The sequence below is a fragment of the Loxodonta africana genome, chromosome 23 (genome assembly GCF_030014295.1).
Source record: "Loxodonta africana isolate mLoxAfr1 chromosome 23, mLoxAfr1.hap2, whole genome shotgun sequence".
Lineage (NCBI taxonomy): Eukaryota > Metazoa > Chordata > Mammalia > Proboscidea > Elephantidae > Loxodonta > Loxodonta africana.
Window position 1 is genome coordinate 77,368,526 of NC_087364.1, and position 12,634 is coordinate 77,381,159.

The 12,634-nt window shown below is 36.3% G+C and overlaps 1 protein-coding gene across 2 annotated transcripts in view; it reads right to left on the reverse strand.

Moving 5' to 3' along the window:
- Positions 1-12,634, reverse strand: part of KPNA4 (karyopherin subunit alpha 4) — an 80,940-nt gene that overhangs the window by 35,058 nt on the left and 33,248 nt on the right. For both annotated transcript variants that reach the window (XM_064275667.1, XM_010595924.3), the window contains exons 2-7: positions 12,293-12,337; positions 11,282-11,371; positions 11,142-11,171; positions 10,987-11,039; positions 5,772-5,867; positions 5,157-5,242 (exon numbers count right to left, since the gene is read on the reverse strand). In XM_064275667.1, the coding sequence (XP_064131737.1) occupies positions 5,157-5,242; positions 5,772-5,867; positions 10,987-11,039; positions 11,142-11,171; positions 11,282-11,371; positions 12,293-12,337 (400 nt within the window). The remainder of the gene's footprint in view (positions 1-5,156; positions 5,243-5,771; positions 5,868-10,986; positions 11,040-11,141; positions 11,172-11,281; positions 11,372-12,292; positions 12,338-12,634) is intronic.

Below are 12,634 nucleotides of genomic sequence, written 5' to 3' on the forward strand. Positions count from 1 at the left end.
CTCTCCACAAAGTCTCCAACATTTATTATTTTGTGTTTTTTGGATTAATGCCAGCCTTGTTGCAGTGAGAAGGAATCTCGTTGTAGTTTTGATTTGCATTTCTCTAATGGCTAATGATTGTGAGTATTCCCTCATGTATCTGTTAGCTACCTGAATGTCTTCTTTAGTGAAGTGCCTGCTCAAATCCTTTGCCCATTTTTTAATTGGGTTATTTGTCTTTTTGTAGTTGAGTTTTTACAGTATCGTGTAGATTTTAGAGACAGGTGCTGATTGGAAATGTCATAGCTAAAAACATTTTCCCAGTCTGTAGGTAATCTTTTTACTCTTTTGGTGAAGTCTTTCTATGAGCACAGGTGTTTGATTTTTAGGAGCTCCAAGTTATCTAGTTTCTCTTCTGGTGTTTGTGCATTGTTAGTAACGTTTTGTATACTGTTTATGCCATGTATTAGGGCTCCTAGCATTGTCCCTATTTTTTCTTCCATGATCTTTATCATTTTAGATTTGATATTTAGGTCTTTGATCCATTTTGAGTTAGTTTTTGTGCATGGTGTGAGGTATGGGTCTTGTTTCATTTTTTTTGCAGATGGATATCCAGTTATGCCAGCATCATTTGTTAAAAAGATTGTCTTTTCCCCATTTAAGTGACTGTGGGCCTTTGTCAAATATCAGCTGCTCATATGTGGATGGATTTATGTCTGGATTCTCAATTCTGTTCCATTAGTCTACACATCTGTTATTGTACCAGTACCAGGCTGTTTTGACTACTGTGGCAGTATAATATGTTCTAAAATCAGGTAGAGTGAGGCCTTCCACTTTGTTCTTCTTTTTCAGTAATGCTTTACTTATCCAGGGCCTCTTCCCTTTCTATGTGAAGTTGGTGATTTGTTTCTCTATTTCATTAAAAAATGTCATTGGAATTCGGGATTGGAATTGCATTTTATCCACAGATCGCTTTTGGTAGAACAGGCATTTTTACAATGTTAAGTCTTCTTATCCACGAGCAAGGTATGTTTTTCCACTTATGTAGGTCTCTTGGTTTCCTTAGTACGTCATCCTCTTGGGGGCAACTGTAAATGGTATTGATTTGGTGATTTCCTCTTCGATGTTCTTTTTCTTGGTGTAGAGGAATCCAACTGATTTTTGTATGTTTATCTTATATCCTGATACTCTGATGAACTATTAGTTTCAGTAGTTTTCTTGAGGATTCTTCAGGGTTTTCTGTGTATAAGATTATGTCATCTGCAAACAGAGATACTCTTACTTCTTCCTTACCAGTCTGGATGCCCTTTATTTCTTTATCTAGCCTAATTGCTCTGGCTAGGACCTCCAGCACAATGTTGAATAAGGGTGGTGATAAAGGGTATCTTTGTCTGGTTCCCATTCTCAAGGGGAATGCTTTCAGACTCTGTCCATTTACGATGATGTTGGCTGTTGGCTTTGTATAAATGCCCTTTATTATGTTGAGGAATTTTCTTTCTATTCCTAATTTGGTGGGAGTTTTTATCATGAATTGGTGTTAAACTTTGTCAAATGCCTTTTCTGCATCAATTGATAAGATCATGTGGTTCTTGTCTTTTGTTTCATTTATACAACAGATTACATTTTTTCTTGGTCATGGTGAAGTATCTTTTTGATGTGTTGTTGAATTCTATTGGCTAGAATTTTGATAGTTCTTAATATATGGACAAAGATCAAATTTATGTCGACACATTTCATTTACAATGAAACCTGGATTTAGTTCTAATTTTAAAATTAGTTCCTTATTGTGGGTTAAAGGACCTAGTTTTACCCTAAGTAAGGTGGCTCCAGAGAAATACCCCTTGGAATAACTGGGGTGCCTTGGTCTGGAACTTCCAGGCCACACCAGAGAATCTGTGCTGGCAAGTGGGGGCTGGCCAGACCAGAAGAGACTCACCTGGGGGGCCAAGATAAACCAGCCTCAGAAGGCATGAGTTAGACTACCATGAAGGACTGGGCAACAAAAATGCTCAGACAGCTTCCTGGTTGGTGAGAACTATTCACTCTTGGGAGGATAGTACATCCCTTGGGACATGGAAGCTCTATGTTCAGAACCCTCCCAGAGCCGTCTCTTCAGCTGTATCCTTTCTGGGTATAATAAATCCATAGTCATAATTATGGTACATTCCCCATGAATTCTGTGAGTCATTCTAGTACATTATTGAACCCAAAGGGGCAGGAGGAGTCAGGAGGTCAGAAAGCAAAGGTGTCATGTGGACTCCTGAACCTGCAGCGGGCATCTTGATGAGGTAGTGGGAAACCAGCCCCAAATTGGTGGCTGGCAGGTAAGAAGGCTGGCATGTCATGTGAACTCCCCAAACTTGTAGCTACTGCCTGCCTATTAGTGGTCTGAAGGACAGTCTCCTTTTAATTTGAGAGCTCTGGCCTAGCTCCATGTGACCGGAGTCAGACAAAAAAAGTGCCAGAGAGGCAGCTAGTGACAGAGAAGTGGGAATGTATTGGCTCAATCTTCACATTATAGGGACTGGATTCATCCTGTTCTTTACCACGCACTTAAGGTCAAGTATTATCTTCAAAACGGGGGGGGGGGGGGGAGCCTAATTGTTGAAGTAACTTATGGATATAGAAATTTAAGGTAACATTAAATAGACCTATTAAACAGGCCAGTGAATCTTGGGCCACATGAAATCTTCTGAATCAGAAAGTGATTCTATTGTTCAACAAAGAGGATGGGAAACACTGAAACAGGTCTGCATCTGAACAGAAATAACGCACTGAATGAATAAATGACTTCTACTTTCTTCTAATATTACTTTGAAAAACACAATTTGTGTATATGTAGATAAATCATGCTTACTTGTAACAAAAGGTAATTTATTTATTATTTTTGGTATATTCAAACAGACTAACAGTGTTAATTTGTAAGCCTGTTTAATCTTTAAAGATTATATAAAACAGAATGGAAAAAGAATGAGAGGGATTAAGAAATTTACATTAACAGTAAACCATACAAAACAAAGCCAAAAAAAAAACTACCAAAACTCAGAACTAAACCTGTTTTACTAAGACTTAAGGTAATTATCTTTCCTAAATAAAATTATAACAGAAGTGTCTATATACATAGTGTTTAAGATTTTAACAAATTTAGACAAGTACACAGGTAGTCCCCAACTTACACCTGGGTTCCCATCCCAATGACACCCTCGTAAGTCAGTTCTGACGTAAGTCGAATACATTTTTCTCTTATTTTTTAAAAATTATTATTGGCTTTTATTATCAGTATCTTTATAAATCTGATCTTTATTTGCTGGAGACAGCATCATAACAATGAAGTCAGAGTCGTAACAGCTGTCGGGCGAGTGCACAGTCCATTTTTAAGTTGTTAGAGGTAAACATTGCCCAGCTTTCTATCCCTTACAACTCCCTACACTGACACCAACACAGGTTTCATTGCGGACCAGGCCATAGCCTGCTTTATCTCAGTTTTTTTTCCTAAATTTTATTTTGCTGTTGTTGAAAATACACACAGCAAAACATACACCAACTCAACAGTTTCTAAATATACGATTTAGTGACACTGATTACATTCCTCCAGCTGTGCAACCATTCTCGCCCTCCTTTTCTGAGTTGTTCCTCCCTCAGTAACAAACTCACTGGCCCTAGGTTTCCTCTCTAATCTTTCGAGTTGCTATTGTCAATTTAGGAAACCCTGGTGGCATAGTGGTGCTGTGACTGCTAACCAAAAGGCTGGCAGTTCGAATCCACCAGGTGCTCCTTGGAAATCCTATGGGTAGTTCTACTCTGTCCTATAGTGTTGCTATGAGTCAGAATTGACAGCAATGGGTAAGGTAAGGTATTGTCAATGTGATCCCATGTAGATAGTTTTTAAAAGAGCATAATGCTCAAGGCAGACATTATTTACTAGTTAAGCTAAACTGTTATTTGGTTTAAAGAAGCCTTCAAGGGGTATTTTTGGTTTAAGGTTTAAAGATTATCTCAGGGCAACAGTTCCAGGGGTTCATCTTGCCTTCCATGGCTCCAGAAAGTCTATAGAGTCCACAGGAATTTGAGATTATGTTCTGCATTTTCCCCCTTTTGTTCAGAATTCTTCTATTGAATCTTTGACTAAAATGTTCAGTAACGGTAGCCAAGCACCATTCAGTTCTTCTGGTCTTGTGACAAAGGAGGTAGTCGTCCATGGAGGCAATTAGCCAGGCACTCCATATCCTCCTCCTATTTGTGGCTCTCCTTCCTCTGTTGCTCCAGGTGAATAGAGACCAATTGTTACGCCTTGGCTGGCTGCTTGCAAGCTTTTAAAAGCTTTTAAGACCCCAGGTAGAAGAGAAACACTGAACACATTATTATGCCAGTTAACTGGGATAATTCCTGAAACCATGATTCCAAACCTTCAAACCATGGAACGATATCCCAAGAGGTGTTTGGTTGTACATAAGCAGCCTCAGCGGCTACTTTTTTTTAGCATCGTTGTAAAAACTATCACACAACTTTTGTCAATTCAACTTTTAACAGGTGTACAACTTATTGACAGTATTTAAGATAATGAGCTGTGCAACCTATCCATCAATGTTTTGAACAGTAAATAGAACATGTGGGAGTGAGTATCTGAGAACGGTAACATTAGCAAATTACATGCTGCAGCATGGTAGGTAGTACATATTACTATTACAAAATGTACGAAACAAAACACAAAAAACAGCCGTTAAGTGTGATTCATCGTAACTTGAATACATTGTAAGTTGGGGGACTACGGAGACATGAAAACAATATACTCAGATTATTAGCTTCAATAATTATTTCCCACTCACATCTTCTGAAACATAAATGAAAATCAATCTTATTATAATGACGATGAAAAACTGTCGCATCATTCTTTCAATACGACTACTTTGTAAAAGATTACCATGTACAACAGAAATCAATAATTTAATCTACTACAATAATTAGGAAATGTTCTCATGAATCAAATGAATTTTCCAAAACAGAAAATGTCAGTCACTTAAAAGAGACATACTTAAGTTGGCCTATTTCAACTATCTAATTGGGTAGCCGTAATTTTATAATAACAGTACCTATAATTCTTTTAGGAGAATCACTGTTTACTTTTTACAGATTTCTTTTTTAAAAATCACAACTTTGTCTATTAATAATCAACTTACTGGACTGAACTACTGCTTGAGTTTGTTCAGAGGTTCCAGACGCAATGTTTGTCAAAGCCCACGCAGCTTCAAACTGTAAAGAAGGACTAAAAAAAAACAAATATTCTTAACACTAAGGATTTTTTACATTGGCCCAAATGTCTACCAATCATTTCTCCCTTCCAGCTTTTTGAAGATATTAAACATTTTGTCTCAAAACATATCCATTCAGCATTTTTATTATCTTTTTAATTTTAAAGACTGTTTAAAACAATCTCTTCAGTATAAAAAGCATACAACCTCCCCGAGTGCTCTTCTTATTTTCTGTAAAAACTTTCTATTAAGCTATCTATACATCACTCCCCAGTTTTCTCAAGTACCTATTTAGCCAAATCAGTTCTTACAAATTTTCAAAGTTTACAAATAAGTTAAATGTCTCATTCTCAATTTGCTCTCTGGCCTTTACCGTCATCTCTTGGGTTTACCACAGTTTGTATTGTTTTTCTCTTTGACTTTTCAACTCCATCCCATATCCCTTTTCTTTTTTCTTTAAAGATCAAACTAACTACTAGAAAATCTTGTCTTCTACAAAGGATACATTGTAAAAGTACTATTATTTTTTAATAATGTACTTACTTGTCATCTCTTTCAAGACAATGGACTAAAATAGGCAATATTCCAGATTTTATTAGGTCATCAATTGGTGGATTTCGATCACTGGACAAAAGCTTCCTATGAGAGATACATATACCCCTTGTGAAACTTAATGACATACATTATAATTAAATTTGAATTCATATATGATTTTTTTTATAGATATAACCAAACACCTGAATATTTGGCACAAGTATCCTCTCTGAAAGTTACTTTATAATTTCTATAATACAACCTTTTCTCTAATTATAAAAAGATTAATTTATAAATGAAATTTGCAGAGATGATCAATAATTAGAAGAATATATAGACACGAACCACTTCACCATTTTCATTACTACAGTAATACTATTCCCTCTATAATGTCCCAAATATGGCATAAAAAGACAACAAAACACTGTATATAAAGCCCTGGTGGTACAATGGTTAAGAGCTTGGCCACTAGCCAAAAGGTTGGCAGTTTGAACTCACTTAGCAACTCTGCAGGAGAAAGACTTGGCAATCTGTTTCTGTAAAAGTTTGCAGCCAAGAAAACCCTATGGGGGGTTCTACTCTGTCACTTGGGGCTGCTATGAGTTGAGATCAACTTGATGATACCCAACAACAAATGTTCTATATGTTTTACCTTTGGACTTAATTTTGAGTTCAGAGAAAAAAAGTGGGCAGACTCCTTCAATATGGCATTTACCTTGCTAAGAAAGGAATTAAGAGGTCACCAAAATATCTGAAATTTTTCATAATACATCACAACAGAGTCAAAGAACAAAAATAGGATCAATCTCAGTGATGGGCCGCTAGCTTAAATTCATAGCTAATTCTAGTGTCCAATTCTTCATCCTACTCCACACACTCAATTTAAGGCCATAAAAGCCCAACAACATTCTCATTTCAGAAACTAAACTGATACAGGATAAGCATAGGAACACACAGAAAAATATTCAAAGATGTGCTGGAGGTACGAAGTGAAAAAGTCAAACACATTCCTGCACTACTAGAGCTAGAGCTTAGATGTCAAAAACAAAAACGAAAATCTAGTGCCTGTTCACACACAGAGTAGACTGCAGGTTCAGCCGGTAAGTCCTCTCTCTATGTGCCCACATATACATAGAGCAGACTTCAGGTTCATCAGCAGATAAGTCCTCTCCGTGGCCTAACACAAATGGTTACCCATTCAAATTCCCCATACTACTAGATAAAGGCAAGGTTTAAGAAAGCTTTATTGATCATTCATCTATATAAACCAACTGCTGGCTGCTCATTTACTACCCTATCAATGTAAACGCTGACCTAGCTTTAAACTGCTCCATGAGTTGGCTATATTTTACCTAACTAATCTTATTCTCTGTAACTTTTTTTTTTAATCTTATTCTCTGTAACTCACCAACAGGTCAGTTATCTCTATTGCACAATTTCAATCCATTTCCAAGCCTTTCACATCCTACTCATCTCACTTAGATGCCCTCTCTTCTATCTAACCCAAACTCTGAATACCTTTCCATGTCCATTTCAAGTTCTATGTTCTTCTTAATACCCTCTCTGATTTCCTAGAGTATTCATACATCATAGTCTTAACACCCGCTGTTGAGAATCACTACTTCTGTTGTATAGTGTTGCCTTCGCAATTAGCTTCTAAGCTTCTTAAAAAGCAAGAATTATAACACGTGCTATTTTCACAGCATCTTCTGTAAAACACTGAATAGTACTTAGATCAAAGTAAGCAAAAGAAACCAAACTTGTAAAAGTTTTAATGCAGCCTTTCTCAGCCAAGATTCCACAAGAGAACTAAGCCTTACAGAAAATGATTTCCGTGAAATTTTCTCAATTTTCCCAAGGATGATACATAGCTAGTACCATTCCACATGCAATAGAGAGAAGTTAATTCATTATGCAGTTCTCATTTTTGTAACATATAATATTAAAGACACAAAATTAAGCATCAAGGTTATTTTTTTTAATTACTGTTTTTGTGACTAATCTTAAAAGAAATGGCCCTTTTTTTCCTCTGAGTGCATGATGGTGAAAAACACAAAATCCAAAAAACATAACAAAATCAGTTTGGTGCACTGTCTTGATCTGTGCTAAGGTGCCAGCAACTTTACCCCCCCCCCCACTGTTTTTGCAATATTAATTTCAATGCTAACACAGTGAAAAACGGCAAATAAAGTCTTAGAATTATTATGAAAGTAGTTTTGCTCTTATCTCAGGGTCCTCCAGGGATTCACTCTACCTGAGAAAGAAAAGACCAAAATCGATGTCAGAAGAGACTCTGACACTTGCTCTTCAACGCTGAGTAGTTAAAGCGAAAGGAAGAAATGGTGAACCAAAAGAACTAAACAGAGGATTTCAAAGGGCAGCCCGAGAAGACAAAGTATTATAATGACACGTGCCAAGACCTGGAGTTAGAAAACCAAAGAACACGCTCTGCATTTCTGAAGCTCAAAGAACTGAAGAAAGATTCAAGCCTCGAGTTGAAATACTAAAGGATTCTACAGGGAAAATATTAAACAACACAGGAAGCATTAAAAGAAGATGGAAGGAATATAGAGTCTACTGTACCAAAAAGAACTAGCCAACGTTCAACCATTTCAGGAGGTAGCATATGATCAGGAACCAATGGTACTAAAGGAAGAACTCCAAGCTGCACTGAAGGCACTGGCGAAAACAAGTCTCCAGGGATTGACAGAGTATCAACTGAGATGTTTCAATAAAGGGATGCAGTGCTGGAAGTGCTCACTTGCCTCTGCTAAGACATTTGGAAGACAGCTAGCTGGCCAACTGACTGGAAAAGATCCATATTTATGCCTACTCCCAAGAAAGGTGATCCAACTGAATGTGGAAATTATTGAATAATACCATTAATATCACATGCAAGTAAAATTTTGCTGAAGATCATTCGAAAGTGGCTGCAGCAGTGTATCCTGCCAGAAATTCAAGCTGGATTCGGAATAGGATGTGGAACAAAGGATATAATACCTGATGTCAGGCGGATCCTGGCTGAAAGCAGAAAATATAAGAAAGATGTTTACCTGTGTTTTATTGACTATGCAAAGGCATTTGACTGTGTGGATCATAACAAATTATGATAACATCGTGAGGAACGGGAATTCCAGAACACTTGACTGCACTCACGAGGAACCTGTACATAGATCAAAAGGCAGTTGTTCAAACAGAAAAGGGGACACTGCATGGTTTGAAGTCAGGAAAGTTGTGCGTCAGAGTTGGATACTTTCACTATACCTATTCGATCTGTATGTTGAACAAATAATCCGAGAAGCTGGACTATATGAAGAAGAACAGGGCATCAGGATTGGACGAAGACTTATTAACAAGCTGTGCTATGCAGATGACACAACCTGAAGGTGAAGAGGCCTTCAAGCACTTACTGATGAAGATCAAAGACTGCAGACTTCAATATCGATTACATCTCAACATAAAGAAAACAAAAATCTTCACAACTGGACCAATAATCAACATCATGATAAACCGAGAAGAGACTAAAGTTGGCAAGGATTTCATTTTACTTGGATCCACAATCAACACCCATGAAAGCAGCAGTCAAGAAATCAAAAAATCTGCATGTGGCAAATCTGCTGCAAAAGATCTCTTTAAAGTGTTGAAAAGCAAAGAAATCACCTTATCACCTTGAAGACTAAGGTGCGCCTGACCCAAGCCACAGTGTTTTCAATTGCCTCATATACATGGGAAAGCCAGACAATGAATAAGAAAGACCAAAGAAGAACTGACGCCTTTGAATTGTGCCATTGGAGAGTATCGAATATACCACGGACTGCTTTCAAAAGAAGAAACAAATCTGTCTTGGAAGAAGTACGACCAGAATGTTCCTCAGAATCAAGGATGGCGAGACAACTTTGGACATGTTGTCAGGAGGGATCAGGCCCTGGAGAAGGACACCATGCTTGGTAAAGTAGAAGGTCAGTAAGGAAAGAAGATGACCCTCCAGAAGATGGACTGACACAGTGGCTGTGACAATGGACTTAAGCATAACAATTGTGAGGACGGCTCGGGACCAGGCAGTGTTTCATTTTGTTGTACGTCAAAAATCAACTCTGATGATGGTGAACCTAATGACCAATTTAACCACTTATTAATTCTTTCTTCCTATAAACACTGGAAACCTTGGTGGCACAGTGGTTAAGAGCTATGGCTGCTAACCAAAAGGTTGGCAGTTTGAATCCGCCAGGGGCTCCTTGGAAACACTATGGGGGAGTTCTACTCTGTCCTATAGGGTCACTATGATTTGGAATCGATTCCACAGCAATAGGTTTTGGTATAAACATTTATGTGCCATTCTGAGGTGTGACTTCTGCAATTTTCTGTCTACTTAACAAAGAAGTTCTTTTACCTGCAGTGGATAACACTGTAATTCAATAATTTCTTTATCTGTTCTAGGTTATTTAAAGTTGAATACACAAAAGTAGGAAAGCTCCAATAAATATAAGAGATTCTATGCACTGAATAAGATACTTGATGAACCTGTGAAATCTTTTTCAATTCTGAAATTCTACAAGTCAATTTCTCACTGATATCACAACACAAGAATATTTACTCTTAAATTCACGAATATACAAACGAACCACTATATTCTACTATGACACAAACATGTTTTCCTCAAACTAATATGAAGGTCTTAGTAATCAGTTTTTCTGGCTTTTCCTGTAAACAATCTATGAGAAAATGAGTTTCACAAGAGAACTGTGCAAAATAACTTGGTATTTCTCCCTGGAAAAGAGAATAGGAGTGTTTCTACCCCTAAATCTTCTTGCCTATAACATTGATACAAGCTTATCACTCTTGATTTATTGTTTTATCAATATGAAGATGATGAGAAAAATTAGCTACCTGGGCAGGATTTGAAGAGCCTGACTTTTTATAAGATTAAACCTATTAATTAGTAAAGGTAAGATTTTATAATGTTTTTCAATTCGTTTGTCATTAACCTGTCAAATCAGTTTTTCCCTAGCATCTCTTCTGTGCACTAAAGCTTTAACATATTTGTGAGTTTAAAAAATTGCCACCAATTTTAATACTCTAAATTAGAGAACAACTTGGTGTATGACTGTTTTCTATTGCTGTCATCAAAATTTCATTTGACTGACAGGGCTACTATATTGTAAAAGCCCAAAATGGAACCCCTGTTCCAGTGGAAGTTAAAATATATCCTCGAAGTTTAACCTACCTAGCAGCTTGAACTGCACTTAGCTGAATTCCTTGGTTATCACTTGAAGCATTCTATTAAAGAAAAAAAAAGAAAAGAAAAACAATTTATGATGTAGACAAACAATCAGTTGTTGAGTCCAAGAAATACAATTGAAGGGAGAGGAAAAAACTTACTTGAACAATAGCTTCTAAAGAGGTATTTTGCTGGGAAAAAAGATAAAGTGAAAATGAAGTTAAAAGGTCATCCTGAAATTCTGTATTTATGCAAAATATTTTGCTAGTAATTTTATATCATCAGAATAACAATAACATACCACTCTATAATCACCGTCTATGTCAGAGTCTTCACAGATATCTTCATGTGGTACATTCCTCCTCTTTAAGAGATGCTCATCTCTTTTATTCTTAAAAAATAAAAAAGGAACTTCAATTAAAAAAAAAAAACACTTTTTTTTTTAAAACAAAGGTTAGGCATTGTTATGCCTACACACTGAAATATTAAGTGCTTTTTAAAAGTAAAACTCAAATGCAGATAATTAAACTAAACTGTGAATTAAATACGCCACATTAATATGAACCCCAAACCCCAAATATTGCATTTTTTAATGAACTGTGATCTATTAAAAAAAAAAAAGAATTTTTTAAAATTAAAATAGTGTACAGTTTAAGTCGGAACCAAACATACATATTTCTTTAGAAGTACTAAACCGTTTTACACATCATCTGGGAGCTTCTCTTTCTCACCTAAAAGCAAAGTCAAAGCAAAAGTTGGGCAGTTCAAAATCAGACAAAAACCAGCAATGCCTTTCAAAAACCAAGCGCTACCTGAAACTTCACTTAAAACGGCTGGGACAAATTTACAAATATATTCTTCAGTATAACCTACTTAGAAAGTGAATAAAATTTTTAAGTAAGTTCTTTTCATGCGTAACTAGTAACCTATAAAGAGCAGAGCTATTTAGTACAACTATCTCTATGATTTATACTTTATATAAATATTTAAAAATTACAGACAATAAAATCATCTGGAAACTCGTTGGTTATCTCTATCTTAGGATAGTGGGCAAGTTATATCTTGCCAACTTCAACAGCTTATCAAATTTAGTAAAAAATTTTCATTTTTCAAGAGGAAAAGAAATACTAAGCACTTGAGATCTTTAAAAAAAGCTTAACTATGTTCAGTAAATGAAATTTAGTTATACGATTTACATATTTTACATAAAAATATAATATACATTTGACACCTTTCTGGAGAAATGTATATGTACACGCTATAATGCTGTTAAAATTATTCCTGGAAGTAACCCAATATTAGTCAGACTCACCTTCCTTAACTCAACTACGACTTCATTTCGTTGTCTTCTCATGGTCTACAAGAAATTAAACAAAAAAACTTTTAAATCATCTCAAATCCCCATCACCCAGAGAAAGCCACTATTGATATTTTTAATGTACACACCCCCGAATTTTTTTTCCTAGTTTTATATGTATATTAAGTATACTATATACAGTCAGTTTGTCGTACTGTGGGAGCTTGTGTGTTGCTGTGATGCTGGAAACTATGCCACCGGTACTCAGATACCAGCAGGGTCACCCACTGTGGACAGGTTTCAACTGAGCTTCTAGATTAAGACAGACTAAGGAGAAGGACCTGGCAGTCTACTTCT